The sequence below is a fragment of the Balaenoptera physalus genome (genome assembly GCF_965194825.1).
Source record: "Balaenoptera physalus genome assembly, chromosome: 13".
NCBI lineage: Eukaryota > Metazoa > Chordata > Mammalia > Artiodactyla > Balaenopteridae > Balaenoptera > Balaenoptera physalus.
In genome coordinates, this window is record NC_138892.1 from 101790786 (window position 1) to 101818286 (window position 27501).

At 54.1% G+C, this 27501-nt stretch overlaps 1 protein-coding gene across 1 annotated transcript; it reads right to left on the minus strand.

Annotated features, from left to right (window-relative positions):
* Positions 1 to 41: 41 nt before the first annotated feature.
* On the minus strand, positions 42 to 27346 carry CLSTN3 (calsyntenin 3). Its single transcript, XM_082420170.1, has 18 exons — positions 26948 to 27346; positions 24468 to 24590; positions 23839 to 24034; positions 22038 to 22246; positions 21632 to 21781; positions 21190 to 21375; positions 20327 to 20608; positions 19469 to 19581; positions 16111 to 16273; positions 15327 to 15383; positions 14450 to 14607; positions 14170 to 14318; positions 8729 to 8955; positions 8256 to 8426; positions 6965 to 7110; positions 6589 to 6724; positions 997 to 1199; positions 42 to 893 (listed from the first exon to the last, which is right to left on the minus strand). Exons 1-18 carry the CDS (start codon positions 27009 to 27011, stop codon positions 753 to 755), a joined length of 2874 nt encoding a protein of 957 aa, XP_082276296.1. The 5' UTR covers positions 27012 to 27346; the 3' UTR covers positions 42 to 752.
* Between the last annotated feature and the right edge of the window lie 155 nt (positions 27347 to 27501).

Sequence of the window (27501 nt, forward strand, 5' to 3'; positions counted from 1 at the left end):
CCCGCACAGCGCCCACCGGGGATCAGCCAGGCCAGAGGCAGCTCACAGAGCTTTTTTCTGGTTGTTTTATTTGAAAATCCTAGGGTGTGTCCCCTTCCTCAGCACACCCATCCCTACCCTAACCCCAAGACGTGACGATGCCACACGCACACGAGGCTGTGAGCTGCACACGGAACACAGGGGCTGCGCTCACGACGACATGAAAAAATATACATTATATATAATACACCCGGGGCCCCTACAACCCAGCCACAGCCGGGTCCTGTAGGAAGGGCAGGGGCTGTAGGACCTCAGGCAAGGAGAGGAGGGAAGGGGGCCGGGAGGAGAAGCAGGGATCCCCAGAAGGAAATGGAGAGAGGCAGGCTCATAAGAGAAGCAGGGAAGGCCCGGCTGGGGGTCTGGTGGGGGGCTCCGTGGACAGGGTACAGGGTTTCCTTCAGTCCCCCCTACAACCCATACAGCGCGTGGCCGGCATGGGGAGAGACGGACAGGGGTGAGCGAGGGGCCGGCCGCCAGCCAAAGTCTCCCACCCCGGGGGAGGAGGAGCCCAGAGGCTCGGAGGGGGGTGGGCTGGGGGACAGGGGGAGGGGGCGGGCTCCGTAGGGCCACGGGGTTCTGAGATTAAAGGATGACTCTTCCAAGAGCTGCTCCCTCTGGGTGTCTCTTCTCTCAGCATGTCCTCCTCTCTCTTTGGGGGGGTGTCAGTCTCACCAGGGAGGAATCCTGTCTCTGTCTGGGGAGGGGTGGAGGCCTTAGTAGCGGTGAGGGGGGGTCTCGATGATGCGTCTCTCGTCGCTGCTGGGCGAGTCGGCTGCCTCGGAGTCGCTGCTGTCCTCGTCCTCCTGCTGGCTGCCCGCAGCGCCCGCCATGGAGGCCTGCCGGCTCTGGTAGGACTGGGGAAGGCAGGGAGAGGCGGAGCTCAGCGGGAGTCCGCATGCCGGGAGCGCGCCCCAGCTGCGCCCCGACTCTGCCGACACCCCCCCTCCCCCAGCTCACCTCCATGGGGTTCACGATAATGGTGAGAGCTGAGTCATCCCAGAAGAGGTCAGGATCCTTGGGGTCACTGGAGGCCCCCGGGGGCCCACCGGCCCCCGAGACGCGGCGGTGCAGCGAGTGGATGCGCACGAGGCCCAGGACGACCATGAGCACCAGGAAGCCCACGCACACCACGATGATGAGGGTCGCCGCGCTCGGGACCACTGCGGGGAGAGCCAGGCACACCTGAGCCGACTCCGCTCGGGGGGAGAGTCGGGGGCCTGGGCAGAGGGGGTCCCCGAGCAGAAGGCAGGGTCCGTGATGGCCCAGAAGAGGGGTCTGCCCCGCAGAAGCCGGAGGAAAAGTAGAGCTCCACCCGGGGAAGGGCAGAGACGGGAGGGGCAGAGAGCCTGAGGGAGGGAGATCTTCAAAGGAGGCAAGGGCGGCAGAGGAGAAGGGCTCCCAGCCCAACGATGCCCCGGGCAGCCCTGTTCTCAGTGCACAGAGGGCAAGGCCTGGACCCTGCCGGGTCCTTCTGCCTGTGCCTTCCCCAGGGACCACGCAGTCCAGGAAGGAGGTGCCCAGAGGCCAGCGGGGAAAGGAGAGAGGCGGCCACACAGGCTTGACAGTGCAAGAGGAGAGAATGGTTTCCTGCATCGTAAGAGGAGGAGCGGGCACCCAAGCTGGGGACAGGTCCAGGGCACAGCGAGCAGCCCCTTCACGCACCCACCTGGACAGAGCTCACCCCGCTCAGTGACGCCTCCCATCTCCCTGTGGGCTCTAGCCTCCTGGACCCCTGGGGCCTCTGCTCCCCTCGGGGTACACCCACCTCCCCCTCGGCCCTGTCAAGCCTCTGGGCCCGCAGCCTCACTTGGAAGCCCGGGCTCAGGGGCGCGTGGACTCTGAAGGGCAGTGAGACGCAGAAGGGCGCGTGGACCCTCACTCGGACCTTACAGCTGATGGCAGCACAGCAGACGCGCAGGCGCAGGTACGCGCCCGGGAAGAGCGTGCGGGTGCCCAGCTGGACCGGGCTCCCCGTGCCCCGCCCCCGCGCCGGGCCTCTGCCGGCCTGCACAACTGCCCACACCAGCCACCTGGAGACCTGCTCGCACGGCAGCATCGAAGGGACGCGCCGGAGGGTCTCCACCAAGGCACAGGAGAGCCACACGTGCAGGCCCACCCAGCTCCCCGCCAGCTGGGCAGACCAGGAGACCCCCTGCAGGAAGGTGTAAACGCCACAGACCTGGGCCCTGAGGGCCACAGAGCCAACAGCCGTGAGCACAGCCTTGCCCACCTCCTGTGTATACACACACACACACACACACACACACACACACGGCCGCCAGGGGCAGCTGGGCCACTGCACAGCACGTGGGTGCGCACCTCTGCCTGCCGTGTAGGCACAGCAGCTCACTGACCACAGAGGCTGCGTGAGGCCCACAGCCTCACGGGACCCTGGGCAGTCCCGTTACTGAGGGACTATTAATGCATGCGTCTCACACACACACACACACGCACACACGCACACGAATTTACCCGCAGCCTGTGAGACTCACATGTTGCAAGACAGAGCAGAGCGCAGGGAAGCACACAGCACAGGAGCTCCCCACCCCTGTGGCACACCCATCCTCCGGCAGCACACACACGCTGCCACGCGCTCCAGAGCCAGCCAGGTGTGGGAGCAGCCCCTGAGCAGCCACACTAGCCTCACGCCTCCCTGAGGCCGCCCTGACGGCGCTCTGCCAGGCCGGTCCCCAGCCTGACCCGACCCATAGCCCACCTGGGCCCAAAGAGACCTGACTCTGCTGAGCAGGCCAGGTGGGCTCCCGGGCACCGGCTCCGGGCAGAGACAGGCCTGGCTGGGTGAGAATTTCTCAACTGCCTGGGGATGGGGGAGGAGACGGGGGAGGCAGAGTTGCCCTTTCTGCTCCTCTGCAGGCAACAGCCCCTCCCGGGTCTCCGTGTCGGTGGGCAAGATCCGAGGGCAGTGACCCCACCAGCAGAATGCCCCTGTGGCTAAGCCCAGGCTCTAGAAGGAGTAGAAACCCCTCCCCAGAGTGGAGGCCATAGCAGGTGAACTTGCTCTAGGGGCACGATGACGACAAGCCAAAGCTTCTGTTTTGTGCCTTGATCAAATGCATTTGTTCCTCTGAGCCCCTGGCCTGGTGAAGGAAGTGACAAGTTGACTGCCAGGAATAAGAAATGACCACAAGAAAGACAAAATGCAGACCCTCTATCTGCAGGCAGACAAGTATGGTTAATTAGTTTCTAATCAGCCAGGAGGCCAGGGAGATGGGAGAATCTTTAAATTAGCTACAGACAAAAATCAAGAGTTTAGGAAATACCATCAACCTTTCTTTCTACATTAGACCCAAGCAGTTGATTCTGGCCTTGAATGACCTCCAAGGACAACACGAAGGGATGTTTTAGTTTTAGCCAGTGGCCCGTGTGAAACTCCTGGTTCCATGTGACTGTGAGACAGGGTCGAAGCCCTGTCCACAGCCCCACATGGAGCCCCCTTTCTGAAGAGCCTAGAGAGAAACGTCCGTCTGCTCTGGGTCCCCGGGCTTCTCCTGAAGCACTGGTTGGTCCCATCATAGGACTTTCCTAACTGCTCAGCTTTCCTTCTGCTTCAGCTACAAGGAAGCTCAGAGTCCAAATTCTGGCCATTCTAGCGACGTCGCAGCATCTCACGGCAGGTATTTTATGAACTGACTTATTCCTTGGCTTCATCGTCTTCTTTCCTCATTGTCCTTTCCTCCTCACTTCCAATTTCATTTTCCATTTGTATCCTATTGCACTGTAGGTCTTTCCGCAAAGTCTCAGATACATGTAGGTAACAAACCGGGAAATGGTTCCAAACTTGGCTGCACGTTGGAATCACCTGCGGATCTTTAAAAACCCCTGATGCCTGGCTCCCGACCCCAGACCTTCTGATTGAACTGGTTTGGGTATGGCCTAGGCACCAAGCGTTTTTACTGCTCCCCAGGCGATTGTGACATGCATCAACGTTTGGGAAGACTGGATAAATGTTGTCTTCATCGCTCATCTTACCCTTCTCAGACAGCCTCATTCTCCCTAAACACAACTCCCCCATACCACCCAACCACCCTCAGTTCTCAAACTCTCATTCTCCCTCACGTCCATCTACGCTTCTACCCTTCAAGGTCCAAGCTCAAGGTCTGAATGCACCATCGGACCTTCCCTGGCTAACTGTCCTGGTTCACACTGATCTCTCTTTCCTCGTGCACTTAGGAGCTTCAGAGAAATGAAGCCCCTGTCTCGTTGGAGGGAATTCTATCTCTTACTCTTTTGCATGGTCAGAGTAATTTGAAATTGCAAAACCACAATCCTGTAACTCCGCTCTTGGGGCTGGGAGGGAGGGGAAAGGGAGAGAACACCTTGAAGAGTCAGGAAGGGCACATAGAACAGGTTTGATGAAATGGATCTCCTGATAAGCTCAGGAGATGTCAATCACCAAGGCCCTCAGGTGAACTATGAACTCCGTATCCTACTCAGGCCAAAATCAGGGGAAAAGGCAAAAGCAGGCTGCCCCTCTCAGCTGGGATCTCAGAGCAAGCAGAGAAAACAAGGATGAGAGTCTTGCCGAGCCCAGCAGCAATGCCAACCTGGACGCGCCTTGAGCCTAATCTGAGTGGCAGAACCTAGTATCCAACCCCGAAGAGGCTGAGTGGGATGATTCCCAAGGAAAGAACTGGAGGAAGAGTTAGGGAGTTATGGCCCCCAAAGTTTATTTAACAAAAACAGGTTTAGTTCACTCACACATCTCTAAAGATTGTGTGAAGCTTCCTAGAACCTTTGCAACTTGGTTACGCCTTATACTCCCTCCTCACACCTACTTCCATCTGCTTTGCTGTAGGAGTCACAGGAAGAACACTTAAAAAGGCGTCTGCAGTTGTTTTCAGAGAGAGCAAGGATGAAGGGAGCCAGTCCCAGGGAAAAGGAAACACAAGAGACAGTGCAGTGGTGGCCACTGACCAAGGAGAGGAAAACAGACTGAATTCCGGGGGTACCAGGGAGCTAGCCTCGGTCAAAGACATACTGGGAAGCCCTAAGGAGCTCCCCCAAATTAGGTGCAACTATAAAGTAACGAGACTTTTTTTTTAAAGCATCAAACATAAATGGACAGGGTATAGAGAGTGATGGTTAGAGCACGGGCTCTGGAATCCTGCTGCCTGGATTCGAATCCTGGCTCCACCATGTTTTAGCTGTGTGACCTTGGATAAGGTACTTAACCTCTCTGGGCCTCCATTTCCTTGCCTTTAGAGGGGATAATTCTAGTACCTATTCCATCTGTTGTCTGTAATGATTCACTGGGTTAATAGGTATAAAGCCCACAGGCAGGGTGCCTGGAACACCGATGTGTTCATTATTCTTCCGATTACATGGTTGATGTGTGAGCTGTCCTTTCAGGGTAGGGTTCAGTGACCATGACCTTCCAAGAAGGCATTTTTGGAACTCTTTAGGGAACTGCCTTCAGAGCCTGCGATATGCCTTTTGACTTTTTTAAAAAGTGACAAATCTCTGCCCTTTGAGAGTTGGTTTTATGTTTACAAACACAGAATGCTATTCAGAGCCAACTCTGACAAAAGTGGATGCTGAAGTTGGGTAATACTGAACTGGGCCAAAAGCAAGGTGTGTCCCAAAAGGAACAAAAATAAATGCATCTCATAAATTGACTTTGACAGCAATTCTAAAAAGGGATTCCAAAAATCACTTCCAGCAACATCAGAATCATTGTAGTTTTTAACAATGTGGGAGAAGATTCATTTTATAATATTAGGTGTAAATATTAGGTTACAAAATAGTTTGATCCCAAGTTTGTTAAAAGAAAAAAAAAAAACAGGCACAGACAAAAGCTGGCACATAATAACACCATATTAACAATGGTCAATTGTGGTGGAATTATGGCTGACTTTTCTTCTTTATACTTATAGTTTCTAGTTTTTCTATAATTAAGTAACTCTTAAATTGTGAATTAAAAATTGCATCACTAGTAAGCAATCATGGCCAGGGAATGAGATTGCTTTGAAGGGCAGCGCTCCAGCTGGATGTAATACGTGGAGTGTTTGCGTATTTTGTTTTAGAAACAGTCTTATGACTTTATAGATAGCACATAATTACACATGCAATAGCACCAACTTTCTCCTTGAGGATAGGAACTGTATCTATCCTATAAATTTTGTATTCTTAATTGTATTGTGAACAGTGCCAGTACACAGTGGGTGCTTAATACATACTTGATAGCTTCACTATTGAGGATCCCTAGGTCCAGGGCTAACTTGATATTGCTGGGGGAGGGCAGCAGGATCAACAAAGGCTGAACCCACACTGACCATGATCCCAGGCACAAGTACCCCTGTGATGACCTAAGGCCCGTACTCTCCACTGGGCAAAGTGAACGATCTGGGGGATAAAGGGATTGGATCACAGCTGCCAACTCAGTCAAGCTCCACAGGGACCAGAATCCATGGCTCCACCCCCTTCCTCCCCCCACCCCGCCCCCAAGGCCCAGTGGTGGAGGGAAGGATGCTCGTGCCCACCCACTCCCTCCACCCACCCGCCCGGCTGGACCCACGCAGCCTTACGTACTGGAGTTCCGGTGGGAGCTGGCCAGACTGTGTCCAGCCATCTCAGGCGGGGGCTGGTGACCTCGGTGCAGGAACTGCTGAGAGCTGAGCATGTGGCTGGGGTGAGTGACCCGGTTCACGCTGTGCAGGACGCTGACCTGGGGCGAGGGCGGGCTCAGTGGGCACGCTCGCTTCTCCCCGCCCCTCCTCCACCCCACCCCCCGAGGTCCCAGCTCTTCCCCCCCTGCCCCCCAGCTTCCCGTTCTTCTCCACCCACCGCCGGGGCCAGGCGTCCCCTGGGCTGCAATTTCCATCCCCACGCACCAGCGGGTTCAGTCCACCCCACCCCGGTTCCTCGCCAGCGGGGTTGGCTGTGGAAGAAAGGGGACTCTGGGTACCTCCACGACGAATTCATTGCTGGAGTAACGCCCATTCATTTCTGAGCAGGAAAGCCGGAACTTCCTGGCATAGAGGGCAGCCCCGCGTCGCAGCCGGTAACGAGCCAGCCTCAGGATCTCTTCATACACAGTGATGCCCTCCACCCCTGGCGACCAGGAGGCAGCTCAGGGCAGGAGCCAGCGAAGAGGCCTTCAGTCTCTCTCCCAGACTCGCACCAGCTGCCACCCCTCAGCAGGGGTGCGACCCGAGTTCTCAGACGGAGAGACGCTCCCCTGCCTCCCCACCAGCTCCGACTGACTGGGATAGAGTAACCGAGGCTCCATCTCTGCCTCCGCCCTCCTCTGCGAGCTGGGAGGAGGGATGGAGAGAAGGAAATAGGAACACCCTGAAGGACAAGGGGAGGTGGCAGCAGGGGGGAAACGGAGAGAGGATAACACAGAAGTTCTCAGTGAGGCTCTGGAAGGGAACGGAAACAGGAAGGAACTGACCGCCTCTTCTTCTCCTATTCTCCCTGATGGAGGGTCCTTCAGAGAGGAGGACGCTTCCCTGGGAAGCTACCAAAAAATCTTTACCACCAGACGTTAAGAGATGAGCACTTGACTTAAAGCTATGCTGTGTCCATGAGATTAGTGAGACGCAAGACAGAGAAGAGGGCGAGTACCAAATGGCTAGAGGATTAGAAAGCTACTCAGAGGACCTCCCTGCTGGCACAGTGGTTAAGAATCCACCTGCCAATGCAGGGGACACGGGTTCGAGCCCTGGTCCGGGAAGATCCCACGTGCCGCGGAGCAACTAAGCCCGTGAGCCACAACTACTGAGCCTGTGTGCCACAACTACTGAAGCCCGCGCGCCTACAGCCCATGCTCCACAACAAGAGAAGCCACCACAATGAGAAGCCCGCGCACCGCAACGAAGAGTAGCCCCCGCTCGCCACAACTAGAGAAAGCCTGCACACAGCAACAACGAAGACCCAATGCAGCCAAAAATAATTAAATAAATTTTAAAAAAAAGAAAGCTACGCAGAGACTGAGCCAAAGAAGAGTGGAGACCAAAGTGGAGGTGAGCTGGGCTGGAGAGAGAAGCTGGGAAAGAACCACCAGGAGCCTAAACCCCAGCTGCCACCTCTAGGGACAATCTGGAAGCCAGAGGACATTCCAGGCAGGGAAGGTGCAAGGGGGCACTTGGCCACACCCCTGAGCCTGGAAGGAGGACCCTCTGAGTTTCCCAGAGACTTGACCATGGGGAGGGGCGCACCCAAGGAAAGAGGACAGGTTCTCGGGCCCCACTGACCGGCAATGGTGAGGTAGGCAGACGTGTTGGTGAGCTCCAAGCCTCGCTGCTGCAAGGACGCCATGTCCAAGAGCAGGCTTTCCCGCTCGGGGTCCAGGTCATCCCCCACCAGAGAAATCTCACAGCCATCCAGGTTGTGCACGATCTCATCCGACATGCGTGTGTCTGTCACTGGACAGGAGGCAGTCAGGATCTGGGTCAGAGCTGAAGGGCCCACCTCATGGCCACGCTTCCTCCCCTTCCGGGGTCACCTCCTGAGAGCTGCCAGCATCATCGTCAAAAACGCCACTACCCACCAACCTTCTGCCACCCGGGGGTCTCCCGCTGGCTCTCGTTCCTAACAGTCAGGGGTTCTAGAAAAGTGAATGAGGGATGACGTCGCTCTCATGTCCAGCCCCAGATTTTTTCCTTCACTCTGGTTCCAGACACGGACCCCTTCTCTGGACACTATCACTCTTTGAGGTCATCCTTACCTGTGCCCTGCCAACTCTCATCCTTTTTGGCCTCCACCTGGTGAGAAATGGAGCAAGTGATTTGAAGATCAGGGAACAAAGGGACACCCTCGGGTCCCTCGAAGTCCACAGCTGGGAGGGCAAAATGAGCAGTGCCACTCAGCAGGATCTGAGGGGCGTCAGGCTGGAGCACCACCACGTAGCCCTCCACTTCGGGGATGGAGACACAGGATTCTTCGCTGAAGCACCTATATGAGAAGAGGGAGAGAGGCAGCCTGTGACCCCATCACCCCCTCCCTTATAATCTATATTCTGACCACCACTCTGGGCCTTCACCTCTACAGAGAGCACCTCATGTCAGGGAGGGAAAGGGGAGGAAAGGGGGATAGTGTCTCTGCACGACCATCACCCCCATAGCAAAGCTGGAGGGGGAGATACCCTTTCCAGGGAGGATACCACTGCAGGGAAGGGCCAGGGGCAGAAGGTTAGGCAACCCTGACCTATGGTGATGATGACATCACCAATGCCCTACCCCAAGACCATGGAACATCTCTCGAACAGTATTTTACAAACTGAACTTACAGAAATATGTATACATACATAGTTCTTCACCCAAGATGTTAAAAAAAAAAGTGTGTTCAGTACAATATCTGGTAGATACGTGTCAAAAAATATTCAACAACAAAAGTGGGGTGGGGGTGGGGAGCATATCAAAGGATGCCCTCAAAACTATAATTCAAAAAGATACATACATCCCTATGCTCATAGCAGCACTATTCACAATAGCCAAGACATGGAAACAACCTAACTGTCCATTGACAGATGAATGGATAAAGAAGATGTGGTACATATATACAATGGAATATTACTCAGCCATCAAAAAGAACGAAATAATGCCATTTGCAGCAACATGGATGCAACCAGAGATTATCCTACTAAGTGAAATAAGTCAGAAAGAGAAAGACAAATACCATATGATATCACTTATATGTGGAATCTAAAATACGACACGAACCTATCTATGAAACAGAAACAGAATCACGGACGTAGAGCACAGACTGGTGGTTGCCAAGGGGGAGGGGGTTGGGGGAGGGATGGAGTGGGAGGCTGGGGTTAGCAGATGTAAGCTTTTATACATAGAATGGATAAACAACAAAGTCCTACTGTATAGCACAGGGAACTATATTCAATGTCCTATGATAAATCATAATGGAAAAGAATATTAAAAAAGAACATATATATATGTATAACTGAATCATGCTGTACAGCAGAAATTACAACACTGTAAACCAACTATACGTGAATTAAAAAAAAAAAAAAGGTGTCCTCCTGCTTGGAGTGTCTTCAATTCATCCTGTCCAGTATCAGAGAAACACATTTCAGTAGGCGAGCTAATCTGACCATCTTGGACCTGCACCCACCATCCCATGAAGCCTCACTGATCCTGGTACCAGACAAACCCTCCCTAGAGGATTGAGCCAGCCCAGACCAACAATAGGACGGCCGCTCGGGAACACGCTCCCAGGATTGCCTCCAGCCAATCAATAATTCTCAGAGTGCTTGCTGCTTTGTGAAGCATTTTGTCCACATTCTTTCATTTAACCTTCTTTGGCTGCTGTTGCAATAGGGATAAGAAACCAAAGCTCTCGGGTCAAGCATCTTGGCCACATAAGAAATATGTGTCCCAGGCCAGGCTTGAACCCATTCTTCTCATTCCAAGTCCACGATTCTTCCACTAAACCACAGCCACCATGTGGGTCTGCATTAGTCAAATTTATTTGTAAACAAGTGCCCCCTTGGAAGTCCCTGGTGGTCCAGTGGTTAGGACGTGGCGCTTTCACTGCCCTGGACCCAGGTTCAATCCCTGGTCAAGGAACTAAGATCCTGCAAGGTGCACAGCACGGCCAAAAAAAAAGGAAGTGCCCCTTGAACAAGCAGTCTTCACAGGGGAGGTGGTAATTCCAGAGCAGGGCCTGTGGTCCATACACCTGGGCTAACAGAAATGATTTTGTTGAGAGGACTATCACACGTATTACCGAGCAGGCCCAGCTTGACTACTGTAGCCAGAGGGAGAAGGTGTAACCTCAGCGGATACCATGAACGCAGAGCCCCTGAAGGTACCAAACCCACAGTTCGCTGAGCTCCTGTGCCATAAGGAGCAGGGCCTGAGACAGTCTGCACAGTCGTCCAGCGAGACCCGGATCAAAGCCTCTTGGAAAACAACCCCAGCTAACTCTGGAAGCACAGACTCCAACAGACACTCCCACTGTGATGGGTGATCCAAAGGGGACCCAAAGGCTGGTCCAGACCCAAAGGACACTAATGAACTGGTCAAGAGATTAGAATTGGCATGCAAACCTTAAAACAAGCGCCAACATCGTCACCATCACATGAATGGAACAAACACAAACCCACGAGAGTTCAGAGTGGGAGAGGTTGTTTCTGGCTAGGATGGCAGTGGGGCATTTGGCAAGGGAGGGTAGGAATAATGAAGAGAAGTAGCAAGTGAGCTAGCCTTTGGAGGAGGGCAGAACGTTGACCCTAGAGCGGATGGTGAGGAACACACGAAGGGGAGTAGAGGAACATGAGGCAGGAAACACTGGGCCAGACGGTCATGGGCTTTGAGTGCAATTTTTGTGCAGTGGGCAGGAGGGAACCATGGATGTCTTCTTCCGCAGGGAAGTGTGAGGATGGACATTCTCATTTCAGATCACTAACCTAGCCTCTGGGTAGAAACCGAACTGAAGTTAGAATACTAGAGATAGTCCACTAGTTAGGAGGCTAGAGCAATAGGCCAGATGAGAGGTAATGAGAGCTGCTGGAGTCATAACAGCAGATGTGGAAGAAGAGGAGACAGATGCCAGACATGGGTGCAGAGCGGGATCTAGGTGACCTGGTAACCGATGGGGTGTGGAGGATAAAGACGGAGGAATCAAAGGCGATTCAGAAGCTGCAAGCTGGGGTAACTGCAAGGACAGAGACGCCATTACAGAAGCAGAGAATTCAGGAGGAGGGGCTAGTTCAGGCATCGAAGTTCATTATTAAGCTTTAGCTCATTTATCTGAGGTGCTGGCACAACTTCTAGATAGAGGTTACAACAAGCAGGAAGAAATTCAAGAGCTAGGGAAAGAGAACAAAGCTAGAGAAAAAGATGTGGTAGCCAGATGAGCTTTCCAAGAATCCAAGAGATTAAAAAAATTAAAAAAAATTAAAAACTCAGGGGAAACCTGCATTGACTGAATGACTGCATAAATCTGGCTTTAAATGGACAGAGGTCCAAGCACTGAACACTGTAAGGTAGGGAAGCCACATGGACCAGGGCAAGGATATGCATCACAGGAAGGAAGGTGCTGCTGGGTATCTGTCTCTCCCTGTTCCACACACACACACACACACACACACACACACACACACACACACACCCCTCTATATTTTCTCCTTCAACCTCAAGGAAGTGTTAGGGTAGCACTAACCACATGGTAGCCCTAAAATGGAGAAATGAGACTTCTCTCCTTCTTAACCTCATAAAGGAAAAAGGCCCCTTCCCTCTACTAAAGGACCAACGTCAGGTTCCCAGTCCTTGGATAAGCCTCTTCCCTGGGCAGGAAAGAGGTTGGAGGAATTCAGATAAGCCAGTCAACAAAGAGGGTGTCAACTCCCCCCTGGTGGGATTGCCCCATGCAGAGCGCCACCTTAAGCCAGAAGACAGAGCCCTCCCTCTGACGTGGCTCCTGAGCCTATGAAGGGGATGAAGCCATTCCTTGGTCCCTGAGGGATGAAGCCCTTCATACCTTCGTAGCTGGGTGAGAGCCCTCTAACAGCTAGAGTTCTGATGAGAACACGGTGGGGCGCATCCTCCGCGCAGATCTGCACCCACGTGACCTCATCTGCCGTGGCCTTCAGCTCCCCACCAGGACCACACCATGGACCAGCAGCCCAATTCCCCAAAGCCCTGCCCCTGCCTTCTGAAGCTCTGGGAGGCCTGACCATCATGCCCGGTCACCGTCCAGGGCTCAGAGCCCTCTCCTCTCCAAACCCACCCATGCCAGGATAGGGACAAGTCAGAGATGTTTCCCTTCAGATAGCTTTTGGAGAAACTGAGGCAGAGCAGGGGAGAAGGGAACACAGGAATCCTGACCCCTACATTATGTGATTCACCCACTGGATGGCAGTAGCTCCTGAAAACTGCCCCATAAACATAATACGGGGTGAAAATGCCTTTGTATAACAATAGCCAGTGTTGACAGAACAGGCACTTCACTGGGCATTTGATCTGGATTCTATCATTTACCCTCACAACATTTCCATGAGTTAGATTCTATTGTTATCCCTGCTCTATGGCATTTTCTCAGTGCTAAAAAGCTAGTAAGGGGTTTCCCTGGTGGCGGAGTGGTTAAGAACCCGCCTGCCTATTCAGGGGACACCGGTTCAAGCCTTGGTCTGGGAAGATCCCACATGCCGCGGAACTAAGCCCGTGTGCCACAACTACTGAGCCTGTGCTCTAGAGCCCGCAAGCTACATCTACTGAGCCCGCGTGCCACAACTACTGAAGCCTGCGCACCTAGAGCCCGTGCTCCGCAACAAGAGAAGCCACTGCAATGAGAAGCCCGTGCACCTCAACAAAGAGTAGCCCCCGCTCGCCACAACTAGAGAAAGCCCGCACGTGGCAACGAAGACCCAATGCAGCCAAAAATAAATAAATTAAATAAATAAATTTATTTTTAAAAAGCTAGTAAGTAAAAGACTCTGTGTCCATAACTCTTATGCTTTCATGACCTCTCAATCAATCTGTACTTTTAAATACCTAATATACTTAAACCTTGAAGTAATGCACAATTTTTCATGTAAAGAATTCGAATCCTTCACTTAGAACTCAAAAGTCAGCAAACTTTTTCTATGAAGGGCCAGACAGTAAATATTTTCGACTTTTTGTACCAGTCTCTGTCCCAACTACTCAGCCCTGCCATCACAGGGTGAAAGCAGCTCATTTCCATAAACAATATGCAAATGAGCAGCAGGCCAGATTTGATCCTGGGGCCATAGGCTTCCAATCCCCAGACTTAGATCATCCTGTTTGATCTTGCAAGAGCTTGATGAATCAAGCAACTAGAGGTCTTTGCCCAAGGTCATCCAGAGAATTAGTACTGAGTCAGAATTAGTGTAAGGTCTCCTGGCTCCCAATCCAGTACCCTCTTCTGTCCCACTTTACGTATCAGCACAGAGACACAGAGATTAAAACCCCCAAATCCTGGAGGTGTGCTTCAGTGGGAAGAGTCATGAACCCTTTACTGGAAAATCTGAGTCTGGTCCAGGCTCTTTTTCCAGCATTGCTGTGTCAATTGGGCAGGTCAGTTTTTCATCCCTAAAACGAGGGAGGTGCGCCTAGCCGTCGGCGGTGCTTAAGGCCAAGGAGTTCTGACACTGGCTCTGTTCTGTGACTTGCCCGCCCACCCAGCACTCACTTGACGGCAGTGGTGAGGCGCAGGGGCCTGACGCCGGGCGTGGCAAAGCGCAGAGTGTTCATGTAAGCCACATGCTGTAGGGCATGGTTGAAGGTCTCCACATCATCCCCCTCCAGGGTGAGCAGGGACTGCGAGGGGTTCACGTGGACCTGGGCCCCAGACACAGACAGGGCTGAGAGCACGACCAGAGGCGCGAGAGGAAGGGAGCAGAGGTGGGCGTGGGGAAGGGCGGGGTCAGGGGGCATGCCTGGAGGGAGGGGGCCAGAGGAAGGGGCGATACCTTCATGCCTTTGCCCAGGCTCTCGAAATCCCTATAGTCCAGCCCCTCCCGACATGCATAGAGGCACTCGATGACCTCACGGCTCTCCAGGCGACCTGAGCGCACGCTGAAACCGGCCAGGTAGCCGTGGAAGTAGTGGTGGATCGGCAAGGGGTCTCCTAGGGCAGGAACACAGGGGCGGACCAGAGGTGAGAGGAGGCGAGGGGGAGTACGGGGGGAGGCACAAGGAGAGGGGGCTGAGAGAAAGCGCAGCAGGCTGGAGAAAGAAGACGGGAAGGAGCCAGGTGGAAGCTAAAAGAAGAAAAGATTGATGAGCGGCAAGGGAGGCCAAGGAAAGATGGGACAAGGCAGAGCGAGAAGACAGAATAAAACTGGGGGTGGGCGGAGACGGAGGGCGAAAAATAGAAGCCACAGAAATGAGAAAAGCTCCCGGCAGAGGCAAAAAGAGAAGGAAAGCAGGACCAAAGGGAGGAAAGAGGAGACTCAAGGCAGAAAACGAGGAGAGTGCGCGAGGGGGTCTTCACGGTGCATGCGGGGAGCACCAGGGAGGATGCGCGTGAGCTTCAGGGATGCCCAGCTCTCCCGGCCGCGTGGCTGCCTCCTGCCCCCTGCGCTCTGCGCTCTGCCACGCGGAAAGCCAGCACGAGGACCCTCGACTTCACTCCGTGGGCAGGAAAGGACACCGGCGCCCAGCCCGGCTCCATCTGGCCGCCCTCTCCCGGGCGAGCCCGCCTGGCTGCGGTGCTCGGAGGCTCTGCTCCCTGGTGGTGGGCGAGGCGGTGAACGGTGAGGCCGGGTAGGACCGCGCGGACGCGGGAGCCGGAGCCCCTAAGCTGAGATGCTAGCTCTCCGGCCTCCAGATCTCACACGCAAGTACCTGCTGTGGCGTCCGTACTGTTGTCGCCTCCCTTTTCCTTCTCTTTGTTCTTCTCCTCTGGGGGAGAAAAAGTGCCAGTGAGCTCAGGGATGTGTGGCCAGATTGACAGAGAGGACGGGGAGGTCTTCCAGGCGTTGCCCCTGCCCGTGTAGGACTTGAACCTCTCTGCTGAATCCCAACCCTTCTTTTGTCATGTCTGAGATTATCTCAGGCCTCTGTTATAGACAAACGCCAAATATGCTGCTGAGGAAACACAAGGGCTCTGGTACAACACACACACACACACACACACACATACATAGATAACACTATACACACAAACCACATACACCACATATATACACACACCACATATGCAAATACACCACACACCACACACACACAAACACACCACACACACACACCCTCCCAGAAGGAAAAGATGAAAGAAACAGCTTAAAAGCTAGAAGGTTGCTGACCCTCTGCAGGGTTACCGTCCTCCAGCAGGGGAACGGGCTGTGGAAGCATCATCACTGGGATGGAACGAAGCGGGAAGTGACTGAAGTTACAGAAAGAAAGATGCTGGTGGTGCCCGAGCAGGAAATTCCCCCGAGTCAGAGGTGATGACCAGTCCAACAGGAAGGAGACCTGAGGGGCTGTGGTCTCCTCCCCAGGAGATCTTTCCCAGCCTCCCTGCCCAACTGCAGGGCTAAGAGCTCACGAGGTCAAGCTGCCCTTGCTCCTCCATCAGCCACGGGAGGCCCCAAACATTAGCGCCTCCGTGGAGAAGCTCAGCGGGCCTTACCAGTCCAGCAGGCCCCAATCATGAGCGCAGTCTCCCTTCGGGGCGGGTGGATGAGACCATTGTCGTGGATGAGGGCAGGGTCGAAAGAGATGCCATCGGCATAGAGTGTGACCGTGGGGAACTCGAGGTTCAAAGCATAGTGGTGCCACTCATCGTCGCAGACCTGGCGGGTGGGGAAGGGCAGGAACCTGTCAGTCACATCATCCCCAGGGAACGAACGCCAGGCACTGCCCCACCTCCTGGGAGGCAGGGGACAGTCCCTCATAGACCCTGTCCTATCCACAGGTCCTACTAGTGAATTGCTGCCCACCCAGCTCAAGGAATAATATCCTTGCCCGGAATCTATCAGGCTCCAACCTCGTACCTAAAATTCCACTCTGCAGGTAAACCTTTAAAAGCATCAACATTCCTAAGGGGAGTACGACACGGTCCATCAGCAGGTGCTGTTCATCCCGAGTCCAAACAGAAACAAAAGCTGTGGGTTTCTGTGCCGTTTTCTCCATCTCCGTTGCCACCCAATCATTCAAGTCCCCAGTCTCTCTCTGTTGCAACAGTCTCGTCTGAGCACTTACACTCTTAGGTGTCTCTGTTACCTTCCTCCCATAGTTGCCAAAGGGATCTTCTTCTTTTTTTTTAATCTTTAAATCTCGACTGAATTTAATGTTGTCAAACTTAGTATTTATTAACAACTCATTACATTTGAAAAGATTGGATTCTCCTCACTTCACAAATGTTCCCAAATATAAATGACAACTGTTGGAAAATCATAGCTAATTGCAAATTAAATAAATTACTTGTAACCAAATCTTTTCTGAAGCAAAATTAGAAAAATCCTTCCTATTTTTGCAACAAAAAAAAAATTTTTTTTTTTTTGGCTGCGTTGGGTCTTTGTTGCTGCGTGCGGGCTTTCTCTAGTTGTGGCGAGCGGGGGCTACTCTTTGTTGCAGTGCGCGGGCTTATTGTGGTGGCTTCTCTTGTTGCGGAGCACCGGCTCTAGGCGTGTGGGCTTCAATAGTTGCAGCTCGCGGACTCAGTAGGTGTGGCTCGCGGGCCAACTAGAGCACAGGCTCAGTAGTTGTGGCACACGGGCTTAATTGCTCTACGGCATGTGGGATCTTCCAGGACCAGGGATCGAACCCATGTCCCCTGCATTGGCAGGCGGATTCCTTAACCACCACGCCACCAGGGAAGTCCAAAAAATTTATAGTTAATTTGAGAAATAAATCCCAAATTTGGTGGAGCAGCACCTTTAAAATTTAAGATTTTTTTTTAATTGGAGTGTAGTAGATTTACAATGTTGTGTTAGTTTCAGGTGTACAGCAAAGTGAATCAGTTATACGTATACATATACAAAGGGATCTTCTTACAATGTAAATCTGATCAGGTCACGTTCCTGCTGTAAACCCTTCAAAAGACTTCTCATAGGACAAAATCCAAATGACCCCAACCAACAAAGTCCACCATACATCTGATCACTATCCAGCTCTCCAACCTCAAACCCAGTCTCTGCCCTTGTCCACTGTGCTCTAACTCCCTGGTCCTCTCTCCATGCTTGCAACCTGCTGATCCCTTTCCTGCCTCAGGGCCTTTGCATCTGCTCTTCCCTCTGCCTGGAACTCTCTCTCCTCACAGCTCTGTCTCATCCTTCAGGATGAGCTTACATTTCACTTCCATCAGGCCTTCCCTGAACATCCAATCTAAAGTGAGTTCCCTCCTCCTTGCCTCCTATTCTCTACCTCAGTCCCTTGCTTCTTCTTTCACAGCATTTATCACAATTTATCATGTGTATATGTCTGCTTACTTTTTAAAAATCTATCTCCCCAACTAAAATGTAAGCTCCATGAAGGCAGAGATTTTGTTCCATCTTAGACCCCATTGTATCCCCAGAACTAGCAGAATGGCAGGGAGTTGGTATTTACTAAATCTTTGTTGAATAAATAAGGGTAAATAAAAGAAAAATAGAAAGAGGAATGTTACCAGTATTAGCAACGTGGGGGAAAGATCCAGAAGAAGCAAATGGCAGAATATCTCTTTAAAAGAGTGCCACAACAGGACAGGAATAAAGATGCAGCCATAGAGAAGAGGCTTGAGGACACGGGGAGGGGGAAGGGGAAGCTGGGACAAAGTGAGAGAGTGGCATGGACATATATACACTACCAAATGTAAAATAGATAGCTAGTGGGAAGCAGTCACATAGCACAGGGAGATAAGCTCGGTGCTCTGTGACCACCTAGAGGGGTGGGATAGGGAGGGTGGGAGGGAGACGCAGGAGGGAGGAGATATGGGGATATATGTATATGTAGAGCTGATTCACTTTGTTATAAAGCAGAAACTAACACACCATTGTAAAGCAATTATACTCCAATAAAGATGTTAAAAAAGATAAAAAATAAATTAAAAAATAAAAAAAGAGTGCCACAGAAAGCAGAAGCTTTTGTAGACAGCCCTCAATTATCCAGTTTGTGGGCTTTCGTTCCCCTTTCTCTCTCTTCCACTTCCTGCCTTTTTTCAGCCACTTGCTTACTCAGCCACTCCACCGGGGCTTACGAGAAAAACAGAAGGAGATGGAAACACAATTCATCCCCACGGTCCTTGTGGTCAGCTTGGAGAATGAATAAAGAAGAGGCTGCAACTGTTGGCTCAAGAGATTTTTCTTTTCTTTTTTTTTCTTTTTTGCCCATTTTTATTTATCCCTCATAACCATGAAAATAGTGAGAATTTATAAACATATATATGTGTGTATATATATATATGTGCATGGATATATAAATATACAAACACACACACACATATATATACTGCTTTTTAGTCTATAAAGGTCTATTACATCATTTAATCCTACAACAACCCTTGGATATAGAATTCTTATTATCCTCAACTCATAGGTAAAAAAAAACTGAGTTGTAAACGTATTTACCAAGATTTCATGGCTAGGAACTTCCCCTAGCGGGACTCAAACCTAATCTATGTACCTCAGATTACTTATTTCCTCAATTACAACATGCTAACTGCTTGAGAGTCAGGGATCTGCACTGGTAAGGTTCTAGATAAGAAACAGATGAAAGAAAACAAGAGGGGAAAGATGGCTGGTCGGGTTTGGTGTTTGTAGTAATTTGTTCCCTACTTCCTTTTAATCCAGGAGTGCTTTCTGCAAGAGACAAGCCTTGGAAAAAGAGAACAAGAAAACGGAGCCAGGGTGGGGGGCATAGGGGTGTAAAAATAGTCAGGAACTGAAAGTGGAGATTGAAAGAAGGGACACAGGGCAACCCAGAAAATGCCCACCCCTGCCCTAGGACCTCCTCCCCTGAAAGCAAGTTACATCCACCCAGCTTTCCCAGGAGTCTGGCTCCGGCCTCACCTGCTCCAGCTTCCAGAGGAACTTGACTGGCCGGGCACTCTCCAGCAGAGGCCAGTAGAGGAAGGCAATTCTGCAGCCATGGACGGTCAGCGAGTAGTGAGAGAAGCCGTCCTCTGAGGGCAGAGGATGGGGACAGAGGTCAAGCACAAAGCGTGGGCAAGAACAGCTTCAAAGCACTGGGAAGGAGGGGATGCCCAATTCTCTTCATCCCTTCAGGTTCTCTCTCTCACTCTCTCTCACACACACACACAGAGTCCAGCGTCGGACTTCTCTTGGTCACTCTGACTGGCTGAGGGGGGACACTGGCCAGCCTGCCCCCACCCAGATCTTTACCGGTCCTTTGGTTAATACAAACTTCATGGGCAATACTCCTTTACAGGTCAAGAGAGATGAGCTCCGAGAAGAGGCAGAAATGTAAGAGCAGGTCAAGGCTGAGCCCCTCAAAGAGGGCTGTGCTACTGCCATAGAGGGAAGAGGGGTCCTGGGGGCTGGAGCCCACTAGCCCTTAAAGGAGGAGGATGGGGTGGTGGAAGAGGAAGAATGGGGCACAGCATTACTCAGGCTCTTCCACGGCGACGGGGGGCTTTAGGGGGAGCAGGTTTGGGGGGCAGTCTACTACACGGTGGATGCAGGCAGCTGCAAATGAGAAGGGCGGTGGGCGGTTCCATCACTCTGAGAGCAGTAGGGTCTCAGCTTGTCATGTTGGGAGTAAATCACAGGAATACGAAACCTAGCACTGCTATCTTACAGATGAAGAGAGAGGAGTGACCCGTCCACAGTCACAGGCTGGACAGCGACAGAGGCAGGACAAGAAGCCAGTCTCTCCACACTCAGACGGGTGTCCTAAGGAAGGCTCACCATTTGGGACAGTGTTACACACGATGGTTTCCTCTTCCTTCTTGCCCTTGTTGGGAGTTACACCGTGCTTCATCCAGAAGGACAGGGTAAAATGGTCACTGAGGCTGTCCTGGGGCCCGGAGCCCAGCCCAGCAGTGCCACCCAGTGGCACCTGCACAGCTTGGGTGCCGTTGAACCAGTAGATAAGGCTGCTGTCCTGGCTGTAGTGCACCGAGAGGCCCGCCGTCCAGTTGGCATTGGGGCCGGGCATGGGCAGCAGATCCACCTCCCCAGGGGCCGCGCCTGCCGGAGCCCCAGAAGGCACAGGTGTCAGAGCGGAGAGGCAGCAGATGGGGAACAGGATGCAGGCAGGGAGAGAGGGACAAGAAAAGATTTCCTACAGCTACTTTCACCGCCTCTTCTGGCCTTTCAGAGATGAGAAAGGAATGGCTAGGAATAGCTCTCCAGTGACCTCAACTCCAACTCTTCATCTCTCCCTGCCATTGTCCCATAATGTATCTGGTGCCTTTCTTGGGCCACAATTATGCATCTTTGCCAACCACATATTTATGTGTTCTTTGGACCACAAGAGATAACCACATGCCGGCGGATATATACATCTATGGATGGGCAAAGGAAGATGTAAGACAGATTCATTATTTCTGTTTTTGTTTTTGGCCATAACACACGGCTTGCAGGATCTTAGCTCCCCGATCAGGGATTGAACCTGCTCCCTCTGCAATGCGAGCACAGAGTCCTATCCACTGGCCCGCCAGGGAATTCCCAAGACAGATGATTAAGAAAGAGGCAGAGGAGGCTCAGGCAGAGGCTGGGGGTAGGGGGCACAGGGGACAGGCCCGGGCAGCCAAGGGGGGCACACCCACCACAGAGTTTCCGCAGTGCCCTCTCTGAGTAGTTGTCACGGTCACAGCCCTTGGCCACATGGTTGGTCTGCAGCTCTATGGTGGCCTGAATGTTCCAGAGAGGTTCATCGCAGGTCTCCAGGCGGATACCAGGGAACAAAGCCAAGCTCCCAGCGCCTGGTGCATATTCAATCCTTTTGTTCCAGCCTGCAGGGGTGAGAGGGAGCTGGCAGTGGAGAGGGAGATGGGTGAGGCAGCCCCTCCTATCCATTCTGCTCTGGCCACATCCACCAACAGTCTCGGGCTCCTACGAAAATAGCCAGCCAGGGTAGGCAGCTACAAGCCTGCCCCACATATCCCTCCCCTGACACCTAGCCTAGCCCCTGTGGTTGTCAGAAGGGATGAAAAGGGAGACCAAGGTGAAAGATGGGTTACAAGACAGGTCCCAAGCGGAGCTCCTCACCTTGCCAGCTGGGTTTACAGGTGGGCTTCACCTGGATCTCCACCTCTGCGTCATCCACCGCCCGCTTCTTCCCGCAGTCATAAGCCGTCACCGTAAACTTGTAGAGCTTCTCGCCACTGTACTGCAGCTTCTCCGTGTTCTCAATGTTCCCTGGGGTGGGGGTGGGGGATGGAGGGGGTCAGGAGCACTAGAGAAAGTCTGGGGAGGCCAGGGAGGACTTGTGAGCTAACAGGGCAGCAGGTGAATTAGACAGCGGGAAGCTGGGAGGAAGGGATCTAGGGAAGGAGGCTCCACATCTGGGAAGGAGGGTGAGGAATGAGGATGTGAGGGGCAGAAGTGGAGGCCCCGAGATGTCCTGAGGGACGCGGGCGCCCAGGGCTGAGCAGCTGGGGTGGCGGGGGCTCACCGTCGTTGTCGATGAGGAAGGGGGTGTTGGGCGTGAGGATCTCGTAGTAGCAGATCTGGCTGTATTGGGGGGAGCAGTCGCCATCGATGGCCTCCACCCGCAGGATGCGGTCGTACAGCTTCCCCTCAGTCACGGCCGCGCGGTACAGCCGCTCCACAAACACTGGGGCAAACTCATTCACGTCATTGACCCGCACGTGCACGGTGGCCCTGCAGGTGCCAGAGCGGGAGGAGGACGAGGAAGAGTCAGCCACAAGCAGGAGTCCAGACAGGGAAGCAGAGCAGGCGGGACCAGCAGGTCCTGGAGCCTGGGGCAGTGGGCACGCTCATCCCCCCAACCAGGGCACCAGGCACAGCCAGGGACAGGAACCACCGGGGAAAGGGTGACTTATGTACGGGGTGAGGAACGACCCCAGGGGATACCAGCGGCCGATTTTGATGACTTCTGTACAGTATGCTATAGGTTGGGGACAGCCACGTGAGACAGAGGATTCTGTGTCCAGCAGGTTGTTCCTTCCTGAGAGTCAAATACAATGGGATAATCAAGGAAGATGCAGGGGCTTCCCTGGTGGCGCAGTGGTTAAGAATCCGCCTGCCAATGCAGGGGACACGGGTTCAAGACCTGGTCCGGGAAGATCCCACATGCCGCGGAGCAACTAAGCCCATGTGCCACAACTACTGAGCCTGCGCTCTAGAGCCCGCGAGCCACAACTACTGAAGCCTGCGCGCCTAGATCCCATGTTCCGCAACGCGATGAGAAGCCATCACACCACAACGAAGAGTAGACCCCGATCGCTGCAACTAGAGAAAGCCTGCAAGCAGCAACGAAGACCCAACGCAGCCAAAAATAAAATAAATAAATAAATAAACCTTCTTAAAGAAAAAACGGAAGATGCAGAATAAAAACCAAATTAAAAGCAACCATATTCAGGGAAGTGGCATTTGTACAAGAGTCACAAGTCATCTGACGTGTGCAGTGAGCAAGCCAGCCGTGCCCCCTCCCCCGCCCAGGCCCCCGCGGGGCAAGCAGAGGTTGGGGAGGGGGCTAAGCCCTTCATGCTGAGCCCTGCCCCCAGCCCAGATCCTGGCACCCAGGGCCCAGAGGCAAGGGTCCTGTCTCCAAATGGGAACTGAGTCATCACAAGGAGTGATTTATCTCTAGCGCCTCGTAGTGGTCCAGGAGTCCTGACTGCCCATCTTCCTCCCATTCTCAAAGGAGAAGTGAGCTGGGAACAGACTTCGGAGCCCTGGGCCCCAGCCTTCTTCCTGCCGTAGCCATCTCCTGCCCACCCTCACCCACTGCTGTGCGTGTGCATGTTGTGTGTGTGAGTGTGGCACACACTGCAGACGGCTGGACAGTCGGAAGGAATCTGGGTGTGTGCTGAATGTACCATCCTCTTCCTCGTTCTCTCAGCATCCTGACTCCGTGTACTGAGCCCTTTCAGTGTCAGGCACCGCAGTGCCTGCTTTTTATACAAACCATCTCCTTTCATCTTCACAGTAACCTGAAGAAGTAGGCATCATCATCACCCCATTTTACAGGCAAGGAAAAGCAAATCCAGAAAGGCTAAGAAGTTGCCCAAGGTCATAAGAGGCAGAGCCAAGATTCGATCCCACTGAGTTCTACCACAGGCTTCTGTCCCCTTGGCTGAAGGCTCCTGGAGGACAAGGCCCCGTCCCTAAACCCCAGGAACAGAGCGGGGAGGGGGTCGATAGTCAGTGACGGCGAGGACAGAGGGTGGTGGGGGGCCTGGGAGGAGGGGGGGCCTGCAGCAGAGGGCAGGGGGCAGGAGCGTCCTCACTTGTGGGACTTCTTGGTGTTGGCCCCGTCGGGGCCCTCGCCGCAGTCGTAGGCCTGGATGGTGAAGGTGTGCTCCTTCTGGGCCTCGCAGTCTACGGGTTCCTTAGCCCGGATCAGCCCTTCTCCTGTCGCCTTGTCCAGGATCACGGCCTCAAAGGGCACCCCAGACCCATGGAGCCGGAAGCCACAGATCTCACCTGGCCAGGGGGGGAGGGAAGGACGCAGCTCCCGCATCACCTCCAGGGTCTCCTTCCCACACTCGCCAACACCCCTCAGCCTCCCACTTCACCTCTCCTTCCAAACCCCTGTCCCTTCTCTTGCACATGGAAAAGCATTAATTATCAGACATTCAGCTCCAGCCCCAGCTTCCCCGAGCGGCAACCTCTCAGAGCCCCCAGGTCTGAGATCTGGCAAAATCTGACTGCGCTGACCCCCACCTGCCCACGTCCTCCTCTCTGGTCCCCTTTATTTTACCACCGTTCTTCGCCGTGGCCCGTTTCCTCCTGGAGTCTACTTCTCCCTCTTCCCCCACGTCCTCACTGCTCTCCCTCCCAGGACCTCCCCTCTCCTCCCTTGCCCCGCCCACTTCTCTCTATCCCACCCTCCCTCCTCTGCCCCCACCCCACTGACCTGCATAGCGCAGGGGGGCATCCTTGTCCAAAGCAAAGAGTGGTGGGTTCAGCAGAACCGTGTTGTCGTTCTCCATGACGATGCCCTGGTATTCCGCCTCGATCCACGGCTTGTGCTTGTTGGCTGCCCCCCCAGGGAGAGGAGAGCAAGCACCTGTGAGGCGGCCCTCCGCCTCCAGACAACACACTCCAGCATCGCCACCCTATCCAGCCCCTGCAGAAGCACCTGCAGGAGAAAGGACTGAGGACAAGAGGTCAGCCATGAAAGGAGGCAGAGGGTCTGTGGGAGGTCACGGGAGAGACAGTTTCCATGGCCACAGCCTGCCCTGGGGGGAGGGGGACTGCCATGTCCCCTGGGAAACCTGGTCAGAAGGTGGAGACTTTCTTTAGGGATTTCAAGAGCTAGAGTGTGGACCCTGGGCCTTCAGGGAGCAGTGGTGGGCCATCAGAAGGCCCTGGAAAAGGGAAGAGATAGATTAAGGGCAGAGTTGAGATTAGGAAAAGCAGACTAGAAGCTTCCTGAGATCCTGATTGTTTATCATCTCCACCACCACCCCATTTCAATCCTGATCCCTTCTTCTCCCGGCCAAGCCCCATCCTAAGGCCATTCTCCCAGAGGAGAGGGAAGAGGAGAAAAGAGAGAAGGGAAAATATATAGGACAGAGGGAGGAGGACAGAGAGGGGCAGGGATGGAGCAGAGGAATCAATGCCGAACGACTGGGCCCAGCAGAGCCGACATCCTCAGGGATTATCGAACTGGCCTAGAAACACAACAGATCCTCTCCTTGCTTCCCACCCTCACACCCAGAGAACACACTCATAACCAACACAGTCCTACGTCCCCCAGAAGGCCACCAAGCCCCACACTCCCTGAACCCCGCTCTTATACAGACTCATGGCTGAGTCCTAATTCTCGCCTACCCCACCCCTCTTCCCTTCAGCCACCAGCCAACCCACGATGGATGTGGGACTCACTCAGCCTCCAGATCGCCCCATCTGCTACCACACTCAACTCAATCACGTCTCCTCCCCAGGACCAACCTCCCACCAGCCTGGTGAGGGGCTCCCTTCCCCACACCAACGCCAACCTCCACTGCCTGCTCTATTGAATCCCATCAAGCCAACGCCTAAGCTCCCAAAGCACATCCACGATGGCCCATCAGCGAGACCTGGGCAGAGGAAGACACGTCATCAGAGGGAAACTGAGTCTCCAAAAGGAAATTCATCCCCAGTATGTCATGGTGAGCAAGAAATTCTGATTTCCATTCTTTCTTCCAGTGACAACCCCCAAAGCCTTCTGGTATCTGAATGCCGGCCTCTTCCTCGCCGAGGACCCGCCATAACCCCCTTCTCTAGTGGCGGAGGAGAAAGCCACAAGATGGTGCCCAGAAGGCAGCAGAGGAAGTGGCAGGAGGCTCAGAGCCGGCTGAGGTCAGAGATTGAGCCGAGGATGGAGGGGCTGCGCACAGCTCACGCCCCACCCTGCCCTTCTGCTGCCTTCCTCTTGGCCCCCGACTCTCTCCTTGTGTCCATCTCCTCTCACTGACTCCTGGGCTCCCTGTCTCTTCCCTCCTGGACTCGCCCCCTCCCCCTCTCCTCACCTGTTCTTCCTGATTTCCCTTTCATTCCTCTCTCTCTCTTTTTTTTTTTTTTTGTTGGCCTCCACCTTGACCCTGGTCCACCCACTTCTCATCTCCTCCCACACCTCATCTCCCTTCTCCTTCTCCCTTCCCCTCTCACCACTCATTTAGCACTCCCACACCTCTGCCCTTCCCTGCCCATCTCCACCTACCTGAGCCCTCGGCCCCCACCCCCTCCCTCCCTCCTGGTCCCTCAGACGGCCTCACCCAGCTGAATTTATCCGCTGTCTGCAGAGAGGGCAGCTCTGGTAACCCTCAGCCCAGCTGTATGCAGACGGAAGGTTATGGATGCAGAGGAACACGCCAAAACATACGTGCTCCGAATTGCTGAGCTGCAGGGAACAGTTTCTCCCCAGGATGGGATGGAGAGGAACCAGATGGATGTACCACACACCCTCAGCCCCGGCACACCCCGGTGGAAACGGAGACCCGCCCAGAGACGTGTATCGCCCCTCAGCCCCGGCACACCCCGGTGGAAACGGAGACCCGCCCAGAGACGTGTATCGCCCCTCAGGGGCAAGTCCTTCGGAGACCTGAGATAGCTCCAGGAGGGAGAGATTGGGGGAGGGGGAGAGAGAGACCCCAGGATGGGAATGGGGACCAAATGGGAGCAAGAGAAGCACATGGGTAGAGATGGACCAGAGAGGAGGATGTGGGAAGGGGGATGCGAGGGGGAAGAGAAGAGGGCAGGTCTGAGAAAACGGATGGGAAGGGGGATGGTCTGAAGAACCACCTGTCATGTGCCAGGGAGCCTTAAGGGCTCCTGCCCACCCCGACACCCCCCCCCCCACGCCCTGCCTGAGACCCCTCCTTCAGTGCCTCCGCCCCCCGCCTCACTCACCTTTGTTGCAGGAGCTGGAGGGGAGCAGGCAGCCGAGCGAGAGGAGCAAGAGCAGGAGGGGCATGGTGTGGCGCGGGCAGGGCAGGGCCCCGATCGCTCTCCCCGGGAGCCTCAAGCCCGCTTATTCCCCCTTGGGGGAGGGATGCAGGGGCTCTCCAAGGAGGGGAGGGACGAGAGCAGGCAGCAGGGCAGAGACTGAAAGGAGCCTGCCGCCCACCCTAGTCCATAGAGCAGACCTGAGCAGCCCCCCAACCTGGGCGGCTGAGGTGGAGGACTGGCAGTGGCTTCTTCTCCTTCGCTCTGGAGCCCGGCGTCCTGGCTCTCTCTCTCATGCCCACCCCATCCCCGCTACTGCAGGATGACGTCAGCACGGCCAGGCGAGGATTGATGGGGCCGCTGGCCAATCGGGTGACTGGGGGGGGGGCCCAGGTGCTGCAGGGAGGGGGGAGGGAACCAATGGGACCGGAGAGCAGGGGTGGGAGAACGTGTTAGGGCTTTTTCCCCTGACTGCAATCTGGGGGAGCAAGGGAACTGCGGGGGCTGGGGAGGAAGCT